This window comes from Lepidothrix coronata, unplaced genomic scaffold, assembly GCF_001604755.1.
Source record: "Lepidothrix coronata isolate B3197 unplaced genomic scaffold, Lepidothrix_coronata-1.0 Scaffold25, whole genome shotgun sequence".
Classification (NCBI taxonomy): domain Eukaryota; kingdom Metazoa; phylum Chordata; class Aves; order Passeriformes; family Pipridae; genus Lepidothrix; species Lepidothrix coronata.
This window is the reverse complement of record NW_016690205.1, coordinates 2586443-2602477: the sequence shown is the minus strand read 5'-3', so window position 1 is coordinate 2602477 and position 16035 is coordinate 2586443. Positions and strand designations below refer to the sequence as shown.

The following is a 16035-nucleotide window of genomic DNA, read 5'->3' as shown; positions in this document are numbered from 1 at the left end:
CCCCCCCCCCCCCCCCCCCCCCCGGGGGGGGGCCGGGGGGCCCCGGAAAACCCCCCCCCCGGGCCCCCGCGCTTTTTTTTTTTTTTTTTTTTTTAAGTTTCAGGGGGCAGGAATGGGGGTTGGCCCAACTTTAAGGACAACTTTTTAAAATGTTTTCAGGAGGCAGAGGCAAAGTTTTTGACAACTTTCACTGAAACTTTACGTGTTTATAGCTAAACAAATAACATATGTTTAAATCTAAACAAAATCACTTTGTTCCTGGTCTAATTCTTGGGTTAAACTCCAGTTCCTAAAGTCCCATAGGTTTCTTTACCTGCCTTCTTACAGGTTAATCATCTTCTTTTATAGGTTCCTTTACCTGCTTTCTTATGGATTGTTTTTAATCTACCTTTTCTAGGTTTTTTCTTTCTTATAGGTATCACTACCTTCTTTCTTTTCTCTATCTTTTCTTATAGATTCTTCTACCTGCTTTCTTACAGGCATCTCTACCTTCTTTCTCATAGGTTTCTCTACCTATGAAAAAATGGAGCAGTTTTAATTAGTTGTGTGCCCTTATTAATCTCTTAGGTTTCCTATGGGTTTATTACAACACAAAAGAGTGGCTTTACAGGTAATTAAGTCTTTGCATGGAGATACACCAAATTGCATATACAAGCTGCCAGCACCCAAGGAATTAATTGAGTCTCTACCCAGGGAGATCATTATCATCTTTATAACAGGCCATACAATAACTATAGGTTAAATGTCTATAATATCTCTCCCACAGCAAGAGAGTTAGTAGATTCATTGCTTACCAAATGCCCATTCGAGATATTTCAGATATAATGCCGGGATTACAGGGATTTAATTTAGCTGAGTTAGTTTCCCATCTGACTCCCTGTCTCCAAACTCTTCAACTGTGGTGTCCACCACACCTTGGGTGACAAAACTAATACTTCCTCTTCTTCAGAACTCTGCCCAACCCCTAGCAGGACTGTGTATCTCCTTTTAATGTTAGGGTAAAGTAACCATACCTGGTGGACCCCTCAAAGCATCAATTTAGAGCTGGGCCACAGGGGGAAAAAAGTATTCATCAGTGTTTAATTTTTTTTATTTTTTTTTTAACTCTAGGACTGTTTCTCCTTCTAGCCCTTGTCTGATTTTTCTATAAGCAAATGGAGGGAACAGATTTTTGTTCAGCTAAATTGTGTGTTTCAGGAGAACTTCCCCATCTAGTCTGGAAGCAGGAGATAGGGATTTCCCCTCAGTGTCCTCATTGCTGCTTTTAACAATTCAGAAACCTTCCCAGGAAACAGAAGACTACACCAAATGATCCCCAGATGCCAAATCAGACACTGTAATGGATGAAAATGCTGAAAAACATGTAGACTGCCAACATCTCCTGTGCTGCAAGGTCTGGCTTATTGAGGGGCAAACACTGTGCACGGTGCAGGGAGGGTTCACTTGGTTGTAGCACCAGGAGCCTGTAGCACCTACTCTGACAGCAAGAATTCAGATGAATCTCAGAGTTAAAAGTTTCTGGGAGAGCATCTCTTTTGTATCCCACCTCCCAAGCAGTAGGAAACCTGCCATGGAAAAAGTTACTGTGGTTTTTGATACAGGTACAAGCATTCGGTCCCCCTCTCATTTTGGGGGGGAATTAACCTCTTTTGTCATCTGGAAACCATTTCACAAATAGCTTCTGCAGGTATAACTGCCCTGATGGGGAGGGAGACCCTGGAGAGAGGAATATTCATTAAAATAAATTTTTATATTCTTTGCTTGCAGCACTTCAGTCTGGCACAAAGCTGTGGCGACAGACTAGCTGTGTTCCTGCTAACAGAACCATATTCAGTATTTTTGGAATGAAATGGTCGTTTCTTTCAAGGAACACGCCTGTCCCTGTTTGTTCCTTAGCCTCTTGCTGTGCCAAAGCCCTTTCACCTACTGTGAGGCAATCTCAACCCACCTTTGTCACAAAAACTTGTCTCCCAGTGCCCTCTGCTACTTAAACACAGGGAACCTGATAGGCTGTAACTCCAGGAACACCGTGCTAAGGTGTGCCTGACCTGCCTCAGTAGAAGGCTTGGGGGAGGAGAGAGGAAACAAGCTGAAAAGCAAGAGGAAAACAAGAGATAAGCAACCTCCCAGCAGGGCTGGGGAGACAATGACAGGGCAGGGGTGGCTGTCAGGGGGCAGGGACAGGCTGGCTGGGGCAGCCACAGATCAAAGAGCTGCCAAGGAAAGCCTTGCAAAAGATTTCTCCCGAGGCCAGAGCTGGAGCAGTGAGTGTGCTGATGAGAGGGAGACATCCCACGGCATGGCCATGCCCTTCCCTGGTTCCCAGGGAACAGTTAGGTGGAGGGGAAATCCAGAAAGCATCAGGATGGTGTATACAGGGGGGCATTTTTTAAAAAAATGTAGATCATAAAATCACAGAATGGTTTGGGTGGGAAGGGACCATAAAGCTCATCTTGTTCCAAACCCCTTGGACAGAGGCAGGGATACCTTCCCCTATCCCAGGTTGCTCCAAGCCCCGTCCAGCCTGGCCTTGGACACTTCCAGGGATGGGGCAGCCACAGCTTCTCCGGGCAACCTCTGCCAGGGCCTCACCACCCTCACAGGGAAGGATTTCTTCCTAATATTCCACCTAAACATACCTTCCTGCAGCCCAAGGCTTGTCCTATTCCTGCATGCCCCTTTAAAAAAAATCTTCGTGTGCAATTTTAAATTGTTCTCTGTGAAAACTTAGTGCCCACTGTTAAGGCCATTTTGCAACAAACACATATAAATGTACTTCAGTTTGTTTAGAATTAAAGAGGAGTTTCTCTTTTGCATTTCCTAACCAGAGGTTCGTAGTTATTCACTCCACAAAAACCACAGACCCAATTAACTGGGGAGCAGCCTGGCTGAGAGAGCCAAGCCACGTCTGTAGCAAACACCTGAACTTTATATTTCCACTACTTTCCACACACAAATTGCCCACAACCATCATTTGTGGTGGCTGAAAATTAGGTTGTGCATTTCCCAGCAATTTTTATTGGTGAGGCTTTGGGATGGCTGTCTCTTTGAATTCCCAGACTTCTACCTTAACCTCCTTCTTTTAAAAAAAAAAAAAAGAAGAAAAGGAAACTTTAATGTTAACCCTTACATCTTGGAGGATCAAAGTGATGGGAAACTGCCATTCTGCAAATTTCCAAAGAAGTAAGATTGATTTGTAGAAGACCCTAGGCTAGACTCAAAGCCTCACAAATTGCAGTGATAACTTTTCTAGCAAAACAAGTTTATTTGGAGTTTGTAGCAGAAGAACAAGATTTGAAGAATGCTGGATGCAACATAAGTTTCATGTACAATCACAGAATTCAAAAAAAAAAAAAAAAAGATAAGATGTGGAAAGTCTTGGAGACTTTTAAATATCCAGCAAAACTAACTCTATATTTTGACTCATTTAATGATATTGTTAAGAAAGGGAAATGGAAGTTTTAAGTGTCCATTTATTTTTTTTTCCTTAGTTGTTAGAAACTGAGCAGTGTATTCATGCTTTTTGCTTTCATTCCAGGAAACAAATCCAATCTTCTCTGTCTGCTGCAGAGTTATTCTTAGCTGGCTTTGATATTTCCATCAGCTAGGAGAGCATAACAATGTTATCATGCTTACAAATTCCAAAGATTTTACATAAGCTAGTGAGTGCCTTAAAAAAAAAAAAAAAAAAAGGCTTTATTGATTACACTGTTTGAGTTTCATTAGCCAAAGGAGCTGGGAAAAACAGGCTGGAAAAGAATTTTAAAAAGCAGTTTGATGAGTTTCATGGAGCACATGTTCCATGTTTTTCAGAGCACCATGTACAAAGAGAAGCTGAGATTGACAGGTTTGAGGCTGGAAAACACCAGGTACTTCAGGCCAACGAATCATTTAAATCCTACTTGCCTGCACAGAGCCCTATCTTCCTAATTTGATTTTTTATCAGTTGAAACAACTAGACACCCCTCTTATTTAAGCAAAGTGGGACAACTGTGGGTATGGTGATTGTAGGGTGGTCTGGGTGGAAAAGGATCACAGGACCATTGTTCTGGGCTGATCATTTAGAGGCTCAGGGCCAAATTCTTTGCTGATATCACCCCAGTGGAGCAGAGATTTTGGCCCAGCATTTCCCAGCTCTAGGACAGGCTGCAGCCACAGCCTTCCCTCACACAGCTGTCCTCGAAGGAATGCGTGAGAGGGAAAGAAAGTAAATTAGTGACATTAAATTAGAAACAACCTCGTGGAGTCCTGGGGCACTTTTGGACAGCTGGTTATTTTACTGAGGACAGTGGATGTGTGGAGAAGATACTGAACAGGGAGAGTAGGGCAGAGGAAGGATTAAGGCTGGATGAACAAAGAGGAGATGCCGAGCACATTTCAGCAAGGAGAACAAGATTACCATAACATGCTGGGGTTGGTTCTTCCCAGCAGCACAGAGTGGTGGCACTCAGCATTTCAGAGGGACCTTAGAATCGAGAACAAGCACGCCTTTGATGGAAGCAATTAACATTTCTACACCTATTATTGCAATTTGAGATGCAGAGCTTCTTACACTCCAAAGAGACTCTACTGTGAGAGTTAACCTGGGGAGGTGAGTGTAGATGAACAGGCCCAAATAGATACATGTAACATTTTTTTTAATTTTTCCAGAGTACTTTTAAGGTATTGCAATACCTTAAAAAGCCCCTCCTGTTGTTAGCAATGCTTGTGTGTGCTCCCATGTACCTGGACCAATATTGGTAAGACAGGCTCCAAGGACATTAACATAAAAGAAATCAGGAGAGAAAACTGAAAGAAAAGGGTAAGTCAAGAACTATGGAGTTGTGGCTCTTCAGACATGTCTCCAGAGGAGTTTCTGCTGAGAAGCATTAGTGCAGTGCAAGTATGCCAGGACACAGAGGAACTGGAAGGAAGCCACCTCCAAGTCATGGAGAATATGCCTGTGTCTGTAATTGCTGTTTTCAGAGCTGCCCTTGGAAGGGTTCAAAGCTGGGGCTAATCCTACTTTGCATATTCTATTAGAAACAGGGACCATGGAACAAGCTCCACGGTGTCCAATTTTGCAAGGAGCCAGAAGATTTAGACTTGGAACTGAGAGAACAGGGGATCTGCAAGATATGCCAAAATGATTTTGAGAAAACAGGCAGCTGACTTGGAAAAAGCAAGGCTGGAAAACACATCTGGTGAAATCTACTTAGAAAAACAATAATATGAAAGTAATTTTTAATGTAATGAGAAAAGAAGACAAAAATTGATGCTAAACTCCCTGACCAGACATTGGACAAAGTATTGCAGTGTCCATGCTGGATTTCTTTAGCAAATGCCTGTGTTTGATTGAATAAATGTAATGTCTCGAGAAACACAGAAGGATGTGTGAAAACAGAAGCTCATGTATCATCCATCCATGTCAATACCTTATAAATATGTGGCTCAGGTTCTCAAGAGTGTTACAGAATGTTTTCCATACAGCACTTGTAGAAAGAAGTACCAACAATTTGGCAGGACCAGAGATGATCTACTTCTGTACTTCTGTGTAGCAGAGGCAGAAGTAAATAAAATAAAAAAATAACCAGTGTGGTCTCACACACCCGGTTTTCCATTGGCATGTGTTTTGAATACAGCAGGGCATACTATCAAATCAGCATTTTTATAAATACTTCATAAATTTTATAAATACTTGAATGCTGCCTAAACCAGTGGTCAGTTCAGTCAATGGAATCCATTAGAATAGTTGGCAAAACTCCCTTTTACTTCCTAGAAGGCAAATGGGAGATGTCTATTTAAGAGTGAAGTTATCTTCATTTTACTCTTCCTGAATAGAAAAATACCAAAATTAAATATCTCAGACTTCACACAGAGATGAAATTCCCCCAGAACTCCCCATTCTGTTAATTTAGTTGAGGTCTGCAGGCTGAGCTGCCTGCACCTCCAAAAGCACAACTGTACTAACAGCTGCACCTACTGAGGATAGCAATGACAGTAAGATGGGAGGAAAATAAAGAGAAAGAAAGAATTCAGATGCGAAGGGAGAAGGGCAGGAGAAGGGCAGGAGAAGGGCATAACTAATTTTGTGCATTTCATTTATGTGTAAATCACCTCCAGCTATTTTTCCCTTTGTTTTTGTGATCCTGAGATGCTGCACACCCGAATCAATTTTGAAGGTCAAAAATAGGGAAATAAAGAGCTGCATAATCACTGTTTTGACAAGTTTCCTTTTAACTCCAGACTCTTGTTTTCAGCTGCTCACGACACAAAGCCTTAGCGCTCAAAACCCACTTGACTGATCTGAAAAGCAGTTCTGTGTTCCCCACCTCATCCAGCAAGACTGTTAAAATATTTAATACTGTATTTGTTACACAGACAAAAAAGACCAGTCAGTAGTTACTAAGGAGTGAACATTCTCTTTGGAGTTATTGAACTCGCCAATTTTTGATGGCAAGAACAAAGTATGAAGCAAATCCAAAAGTATGTCTGGGCCAACTTTAGAGATCTTGTTGACCTATGCATAGGACATAAAGAATGTTTTTCAAGTAGCTTTGCTGACTCCAACTGCTGTAACGTACTTCTCATATAAGAACAGTGTTTAGATTTATAAGTGATGTGAGTCAGTGCAGCAGAACTCTCCATTCTCCAAAAACATGGGTGTCATTGCTTGCTTGTGCTCTTTCCTCAGGGCACACCCAGCCCCAGCATCTCTGAGAGCCTGGAACACCCAAAGGCCTGTTAACAAGCTGAGCCTTTTGCCAAACCAACAAATCAGGGAACGATGCAATGTGTTCTCTGTACCTCACAGATGCACATCTGGGAATGACTTCACCATCTCCACTTCAAAAAGCTCCCTCGGTACTTTTTCCAAGAAACAATGGCAGTCTGCATGTACCAGACAGCTGAATTACAGGAAGTTATCAAAAAATCAGTGCCACCTCTAAAAATCCCTAAAATTTTGCCATCATTTCCAATTTTGTTCCTTGTTCTGCTCGATATCTGCCACAGCCCGTGATGCAAACAGGGGCATTTCAGGGACATAAGGACTTTCTGCCTACACTCTCCAGAAAAGAAAGATGTGTGGGGTTACATTACAGATGTGTGGGTATCCAATGCAAAAGGAGAAAAAAAAACCAACTCAAGCCCTGGTCTTCCCTTCCAAGTAGAACTCCAACAGCAAAATGAAGCAGTTGGATGCCCAGTAGTAAGCAGGAAGAACGACATTTTGATGCCCAGATATGTCAATCAGGAACACAGGTTTTCAGTTACAGATTCAGTAGAGAGAGAGTTAAAAACATCAAAACCATCAAAAAAGGGTGTTTTTTTTTTACTCCTTTTCAGTGCAGACAGGGTTGCCAAAATCCAACCCTTCCCTGCTTCTGCAAATAGCACAGGAATACTTCCACAAGAAAGGGGGGCTAATGCTTCAGCCACAACCTCCTTTCCAAAAATAATTGTCCTTTTTACTGAAGATTTGAAGGGAAGTCATTGGTGCTATACTATTGCCTTCAGGACTCTCCTTATTAGTTGACCAGTGTTCTACTCCTAAAGGAGGTGGGGGCAGGAATTGCTGCAGGCAGTGCTTGGATCCACTGTTCATCTCAAGACCACCCTGCTCCCACTGCATTGCCACAAAGGGAAGAAATTCCTTTATTTCCTCTACAGGAAGAAATCCTAACAAGGATTTAAGAGTCAGATCACACAGCTTTGCCCCCCTCACATACAGTTCAGTGTGGTTTCAAAATAAGGGATCATGTAATAGATGAAGCTGTACAGGAGCAGTGGAGGGGGAAGAAAACAATGCTAAAGTAATTCAGAACCTTCTTCTGGACCCATTTCAGAACCATTTCCTTCCCCTAAATATAACATACTTCTAACTGCTATATATTTTGAGAGCTGGGTAGGATTCTTTATCCCTGCAGTACTTTCCATCAGGTCCATATCCCCACAGTCAGCTCTTAGAAACATGCACCTTATTTTGCATGTCTGTAGTGGTTTATCCTCTGTAAGGATGACAGGGCAATAAACCACTGCAAACCACTCAGCAGCTTACACAGCATATGGAGCACACCTTGGCATTTAATGATATAAAACCAGCTTTAATCTCAGAGGAAAAATGGACTGGTCAGTGTATTGGACCTGATAAAGACAGACCAGCCAGCTCAACTAATGCCTTCTGCTTCTCTTTTGTGTTATCAATGCATATTCCTCTAAGAAACGAGCCTGATCAAAAGCAGAGGCTCCTCTGTACCTCTGAGAGTCCCCGGTGCTTCAGCCCTTCGGACAGTCACAGTCCAAAAGCAGCAGCTGCCTGTTGATACCAACACTCATGCTGGAAAAACAGGTGATAATGAATTCCTGAAGCATATGCAAGTATGAAGCAAGTACTCCATGAATTGTCAGCAGCTGTTTCAAGAACCCTGCCCTGCTCACCACAGGTATTTATTTAAAGTACGGTACCCGCCCTGATATGGAACACATGCACAGACATATATATATATATATATATATGCATGCACTGCCCATGGTCCCTTATGGCTCCTGAGCCAGACCATGCCAGCAATTTATTTGGGAATTTCAAAGCTACCCACTGTGAACCTTCCCATCCTATAAGGGGAAACAAACAGAAAGGAAAAGAGCTAGAGAGGAATAACGGGGTCTAATTTCCTTGTCCTTTTACAGACAGATCCTTAAAGAGAAAGCCCAGGTTTCCAACACTTCCAGTATTCTTCTAATGTACATTCTGCTCACACAATTAGATCCTAGTCAGCCTCTATCCCTGACTCACATACAGCAGGAAGAATTCCCCCACATTCTCACAACAACAGAAATGCTTCAGGTATTGTCACTTCCAATATGGTTTTATCATCTTGACCTTGAAGGAATGTGGCACTGAAATATTTTCCCTCCTTATTCAGTTTTTGGTTTTACTTAGAAAGATTCCATCTCTGCAGACCATTCATTGATATTGTCTGATATAGTTCAGCTTTTCACTGTACCCTTCTCTCTGCTGTTATCCCAGCAGTTACAGCTATTGGTACCTCCTCCAGCATGGGAAGGAGAGGGACAGTGTCCAAGGAAGTTGTGAGGTTACAGAGGAAGGAGTGACATGATTACATCAAGGCAATAGATAGAAGGAAAGCACTTATTCTAAGATCATAATTATTTTGAATTAACTGCACATCAAACTAAGAATTCAGCAAAGTAGAAGCTCGTTAAAAAAAAAAAAAAGGAATCTTAACTTTGTTAAAGCAGTTACTGCTAGGTTTGGAAAATAAATAAACATGAAATGAAAAACAACTCTGAAGCTCCACAAGTCCCAGCTCAGAAGAACTCACATCTGAAACAACTCCATGCCATTAGAAACACTGAATAACAGAGTGATCAAAGGCACTGTCAGTGCAATTATATTGTACGGGAGGATAAGAGGGAGGCCCAGACAACTAACAGAGTGAGTAATTGGGTTACTCCGTAGCCTTGTTCATAAACACCGCACTCCATGTGAATGCTGCAGGTCTCATTTAACTGGGTCACCAAAACTTTGGCAAAACTCTACTAACTTCAGGCTAGGAAGTGCTATTTGTATGCCTAACTTTAGGCTACGAGGTGTGAACACTGAAGTGTAAGCAAATCCACACAGGTAAGGGCAGGAATCTGGACCAGCAGATGGAACAGGTAAGAACTGTGCTCCTCAGCTTTTAGGGCCTCTCTGTCCTTACAAATTATTTTTTCCACATAGTCTACATTTAGAAGGAACATATATTTAAGATACATTTAAGAACACAGTAAGTGCTGTGCCCTCCCAAACCGCCCAGACAACGGGTATCTGCCCTGAAAATTGCACCTCTGTCCACCCCGGGGCCCTGACAACCATTTCACATAGTAATTCAAAGTAAATACCTTTCAGGAGGTAATCCTGCCACAGCCATGTTTTGAAGTTCACTGAGGTCAAGGCTCTTAGGCTCAGTTAATGCAGGCGGTGATAGCTTTCCTTTGGCATCCTGAAGTGAGCTTTCACGTTCTGAATTCATCTTGCTCGGCCGATTTTCAGCAACAGTGAGATCTGCACGTGCAGAAGGCTCACTCTGCTCTATCACAGGGAGGGTTGGAGGGTGATTTTCGAACAGGTCTGCCTCCTGCTCTCCAGTGCTCGTGTTTATGGCTATGTTGTCTTCCCCAGTGACTAACATCCTTGCAGTACCTGTTTCAGGGACGTCTCCAGTTTTTTCGTTACCTGCCTTTGCCGTGCTTATCACTGTGTCACTGTTCTCTTTAACATCTCCCTCAGTCATACTGCTAGATTCTACTTTAGAGTCAGTTTGCACGCAATCATCCTGGCTTACTTCATTTTTTAAGTAATCTATTAACCCATGCATGGTCACTTTCTTTTCCTGCTGTGCATCTTGTGAATTTTCAGATGTTTCCAAGCATTTCCTATTTACTGCATCGTCCTGTACCACCTGCATGTCATCCTGAGACTTAATGTCACCCATGAAGTTGCCGTGAACGTGTGGCTCCCGATTTCCCTCGGGTGACACATTAAAACTGTCTGACAATTTTCCATGGCTGTAAGATCCTCCCGGGACAAGGGTCGAAGCGGCCATGTCAGAGATGCTCTTGGCAGCGTCTGGATCACCGTGCTCACTTCCCTCCTGTTCATTTGGCTTGGGATCCTGGCACCTTTCAGAAGCGAGGCTCACGTCCTCCTCAGATGAAACTGGTTCTGCACCACGCCCTGTAATTAAGTTATTTCCCTCTGTGGCAGCAGCATCTTCTCTGTCCCTGTGCCGCGCGTCGCCCGCAGGGATAACAGCTCCGGCGGGTCGTTGCTGACTGTCGGAATACACAGGGAAGTTCTCAGCTGCTGCCCCATCAAATGAAGCTGGTCCTTGCTTCTTTATCTCTAAGCTTATTAGCGATTCAGGATCAACGCCACCAGCGCACACGCCCTCCTCTCTTTCCATCCCACTGCTCTCAGTGGGCTTGTCTGGCTTTTGCAGATTTCCCAGAGCACGTTCAGCAGGTGTAGCTCCATCCAAGCCAGGGACCACTTCTAAACAGCTACTGGGCTGCCTGTTTTCCTCAGTGTCCTGGAGACTTGCTGGTGGCAGCTCTGCCACGGTGTTTTCTTGCTGCAGAGATTTGCCCTCAGCAGCTCTGCAGGAAGTCTCAGTAGCTAAAGATAACTCTTGCCCCTCTGCTTCTGAGGTGCCCTCAGGAACTCCTTTGCCCACCCTGTTTGGTTCTGAAAAGTTCTCAGCACCACAGAGTTTTGCTGTATCCTTGGCCACTGGACTCTGCTTGGAGCCTGCATGGTTTTCAGGCAAAAGCTGGGGTAATTCAGCATTCAGTGTGCTGTGGACAGTTTTTTTAAATATCTGGCTGATGTGCTCCCTAAAGTCTGGGATGCTGGAGCCAATATCCAGAGAGCTGCAAGTCAGAGCCTCATGCTCCTTTCCAGAGTTCTCTGCAGACTGCTTGGAAATACTGATGTCTGGCCTGGTTATGTTATTATTCTCTTTTGAAAGCTCTTCCACTTTTTCTGTGTTCCCAGGTTTCTTTAAGATCTCACCGTGCTTGTCATCTACGCAGATATTGGTTGCAATTTCCTCATTACAGCCTTCTTGTGATGATGAAAGGCTCAGTAGCTTCCCTTCTGGAGTAGGGAGAGCTAACAGAGACTCTGCTGAACTGTCACTTTGCTGCTCTTTGAAGTTTAGCTCACTTTTTGTTTTTTTGGATTTAATTGCAGAGATCTCTTTCTTCAGCTTCTCAGAGTTGAACTGTGATAAGTTTCCAGTTCTCTGCCCTACATTTGAAGTCTCTGGCAGGGCGAAACTTCTGTCTCCATCACCCTGAAAACTTTGGTCTGGACAGTCTTTTTCACCCACACACAGACCTGCCACAGGACCCACATGTGCTGACACCTGAGGACCTGCAGGAACCTGCAAATTAGGGTTACCTTCTAAGGTGTTTTGACATGCTACAACTTCCAGCTCATTATTTAGTGATTCCTCCCCAGTACCCCTGTCTGTGGTGTTTCCAGGTTGCTGGCTGGGATGGCTGAATACAGAGGTCTGGGTAGAGAGGGCTGTAAAATCTGCTTGACAATAACCAGGCTGCTCTGTTGGCTTTTGAATGCAGCTGGATTTATACAATTTATCAGTGGGAATTACTTCCCCGTGGGCCCGTGATGGTGAAGGAGATCCTTGTGCCCCTGGACTTTTGTCAGGCTTCATATTGCTTGTTTCTGGCACAGCAGCACTGTCCTCACAACTTATCTCTGCGTTTCCATCTTTCTGGATGATTTCCCCATCAGCGGTCAGAATATTTTTCGAGTTTTTTGCCATTAATGGCATTTTCCTTTGAGTTTCTGGATGAGATATTTGAGGATCATTTTTCTCAGAATTATCAGAAGTATGTGCTATTTCTGTATCACTTGGCAAAGCCTGTGATATGTTAGTGGCACTTGCTGAGTCCTGTGTCCCTGGAAGAGTGTTTATAGCAGCAGCACAGCTTTCAGCAGTATTATCCCCTATCCTGCACACGCTGCCTGGCTGTTCATTCTTGTCAGATTCTTTACAAAATGCATTGCTCTGACATGCTGCTTCATGCTGTCTAGCCGAGATCAAAGAATTATTACCCTGCTCGGGCTTGTTGGAGTTTTGCTTACTGCAGCAGTTTTCTTCTGCCTGGAGATCGGTTTTGTTTTGCTCGTTGCAATCTTGCAAATCAACCGTGGTCACACCAGAAAAGTTTTGCTGGTGCTCACCCCTGGACACATCCTCAGCTCTGCTGTTATCCTGCTCCTGTTCTTTTGCTCTGTCCGAGTTGCACTGGGGCAGTGCTGGACCCAGCACAGGAGATCCTTTGTTAAGGTTGTTCGAAACGTTCAGAGGCATTTGTGGTGTGTTGCTGTCATTATTTGCCTCCAACGGCCGTTCAGGTTGTAGGGCCCTTTCTTTGTGTTCCTGATCATCTGCCCCTGTGACAGCTGTCAGACTGCTCTCGTGCTCCTGTTGTTCAAGTTGTGTATTTGAACTCCAGCCAGTGACACCAGCCACAGACACCAACTGCCCCGTTTGCTCTGCCTGAGGAGGAGCAGTTGGAACACCTGCATTTTCCTGCAGCTCCCCGATCCTGCGCTCCGGGGCCTCTGTGTCACTCTCAGAGGAGCAGTTGTTTGCAGTGATGTGGCTGCCACCCCCTTCCTCCACTTGCTGAGCAGTAAGTCCTGAAGTACCAACTGCAGCTTCAGGGGGTTCTGAGCCAGCCCTCTGCATATTTCTGTGACTTTCTGCAGCCACTTGCTCCAGCTGAGCTTGCACTGGCACACCCGGTTTGCGTTCGCTTCCCAGTGCCAACTCTTTGTCCTCCGTGAAACTTTGCACTGCAGTTTGGTGCTTCTCCTCCTGTTGTTTTCCATCCCCAACGCTGCTTGGTGCAGCTGCAGGTTCCTGCTCTGGATCTCTGCGAGGCACTTCAGTGGTGTGACCGTTCTGTCCTTTGGTTTCCAGAGCCCGTGGGGCCTCCTCGGTTTGCACAGCCATGAGATCCACAGGCCCTGCCAACTCGTCCAAGCCCTGCAGATCAAGTTTTAATTTGGGCATTTTTGCACTTTCTCCTGACTTGCTAGAGCTCTCAGGCTTTTCTTGACTCTCAGCTTTGCATTCACATTCCAACACAGCTTCTCTAGCCTTTTCCCAGGATTTGTCCTGCTTACTCTGCTCAATATTATTGTTCCCAGGGTGGAGAAGCAATGAACTGTGTGCACCATCTAAACAAACCTTTTCAGTCCTGTTACAGCCTGGCTGGCCTGAAGTTTTGCCTTCTGGCTCAGTGTTAAAGCAACCAGAACTCTGTGGGTATTCCTCCCTTGCAAACTGTGGTGAAGCCAGGAGCTTGTTCTCCAGGTCATCTGGGGCAGCTGTTTTCTCTTTACTCATTTGTTGTTCAGGTTTACAACCAAGAGACTGTGGACTGCCTTCAGGTGTTTTCAAGTTACTGTCTAAATTCAGAGGCTTTCCCTCACCTTCTTCCCCTTGGTCACCTGTTGAAGGGTTTTCACAAAGGCTGAATTCTTCAGGATTGTGTTCCAAGTGGGTATTTACTGTGTCCTGGTAATGGCTACTAACAGAGCTCAATAGTTGTCTTCCTGCCTCACTTGAGCCCTCAAGTAATTCACTGGTTTCAGACATTTGTGTATCCTCTGTTCTGATTACATTTTTTTCTCCTGTTACATCCGACTCAACTTCTTTTTGATACAGCTCTGTGGATCTGCTCAAAGAAGTACTTAATGCATATTCTTCCAGTAATAACCTTTTATCTACCAGTGAATTTTCCTTAGTGGGACTGATAATGCTTTCTGTTTCAGAAAGTGTGGTGCTTTCTCTAGACACATCATCAGCTTTTATAATTTCATTGCTACTGGCTTCATCTTTTGGGCTTTCAGTTGTGACAGCTGATTTTTCTTCTTCCTCTTGCTTAAATGATAAAGGCACACTGAAATGCTCAGCACTAACAAGCTCATCCTCCTTTTGAAGCTCTCTTTGAAAAATGGATTTGTTTTTTTCAGAGGCTGTTTTCACTGTTTCGCTCCTCAGTGGATCTTGAGAGTCATTCCCAGGCACATATTCCCTCAAAGGCTCTTCAGGCTTTGGTACCAGGAAGAGATTTGGAGGGTTAGAAGGCAACTCTGACATTAAAGTACAAGCTTCTGATTGCTTCCTTTTGCTTACAGATAGAGCTGGATTTGCCTCATTCCCTATAGCTGTTGTTCCAGCCCCCATCTGTAGATTACAGACTTCACTGATCTCAGTGAAGCCCTGAGCATTCACAATTGCTCCAAATTTTTCACTGTCTGAGCCTCCTGTTGCTGGATAATTTAGGATTAAGGTTTCCTTTTTCATTAGCAGACCCTCTCCACCATCTGTGTCCTGTCTACCTTGCTGCATTACTGCCTGCAGCTGACCTACTTCCAAAACTCCCCGCTCCTGCTCGGCCTCCTGAGCAGTAAAATAATCTCCCGCTGCTTTACCCCGGGGAAACGTGCTGACATGTGGCTCCCTCATGCCACCCAGCTGTTCACTCTGATGGAGAGATCCTAATTCACTCAAACTCATTTGTGCAGCTCCTTGCATTTCTGTGATTGCAGCAGCAGGGCTGGGCTCCAGGCTTGGCATTCTGGGCTCATTCTTGCCGGTTTTGGTGTAGGAGGCAGCAATATTATCACATTTTGGCCCTCTGTCCACAGACTTGGCATTTGCTAATCCCTCTTCTTTGTCACTCACTGGAGCTGGTGATGGCAGTGCTCTGCTGTAATCTGAGGTGGGGAACTTGTCAGTGCTGCTTGTGAGATCTGCTGTGACGTGTTCTTTGGCCCAGTCTGCAGGAGGCACTAAGACAGGCAGGCTTGTGTCTCTTGCTTCAGTAGAGTGCTTTAAGAAATTAGAGTCTGTTTGTCCTCCTTGCTCTCGCAAGATAGTGTTCTGTCCTGTCACCTCTGAAGACACCATGCTTGAGTTTGGGTTGGACAGCTCTTCAGCACTGTAGCTACTGATGCCTTCATTACCGATGCTGCCAACAATGGAAACGTTTATTTGTTTCATGTCAATAAAGAAGCAAATGAAGCAAAGAATAAAACCAGCTTGTGCCACTGATGTTTCAAAGCCATGCACTACATGCACTGTGAAGCTGATAATCTGCTTTCAGGAGTTAAACCATCAGACACAGTGATTTAAATGCTCATTACTCTGGAAAGTATTTCCCCAGTCTTACCTGAGAGCCACCATGCATTTTGACCATTCAAAAATCTTGGATGAGTGTGGGAAGAGGGGACACACATCCAACACACTAACGGAGCAACATGGGAAAAACAAAAAACAGGGAAAACCCTCCAGTATCTCAAAGAAAGGCTTTTTGTTTCTGCTTCTAGGAGCCTGCTCTGCACAGAGCTAAAGGCTGAGCAATCCACAGTAACTGCTGTTATCTGGCTGTGCTCGAGTGTGTGGCAGAAGATTAAGAATGGCCCATCTGTTGAATGTTTTCTCC

At 44.2% G+C, this 16035-nt stretch overlaps 1 protein-coding gene across 1 annotated transcript in view; it reads right to left on the bottom strand.

The window, feature by feature from the left end:
* The window catches only part of TACC2 (transforming acidic coiled-coil containing protein 2), a 127392-nt gene that overhangs the window by 86287 nt on the left and 25070 nt on the right, over positions 1-16035 (bottom strand). The window contains exon 6 of the mRNA XM_017809161.1: positions 9886-15561. Within this exon, the coding sequence (XP_017664650.1) occupies positions 9886-15561 (5676 nt within the window). The remainder of the gene's footprint in view (positions 1-9885; positions 15562-16035) is intronic.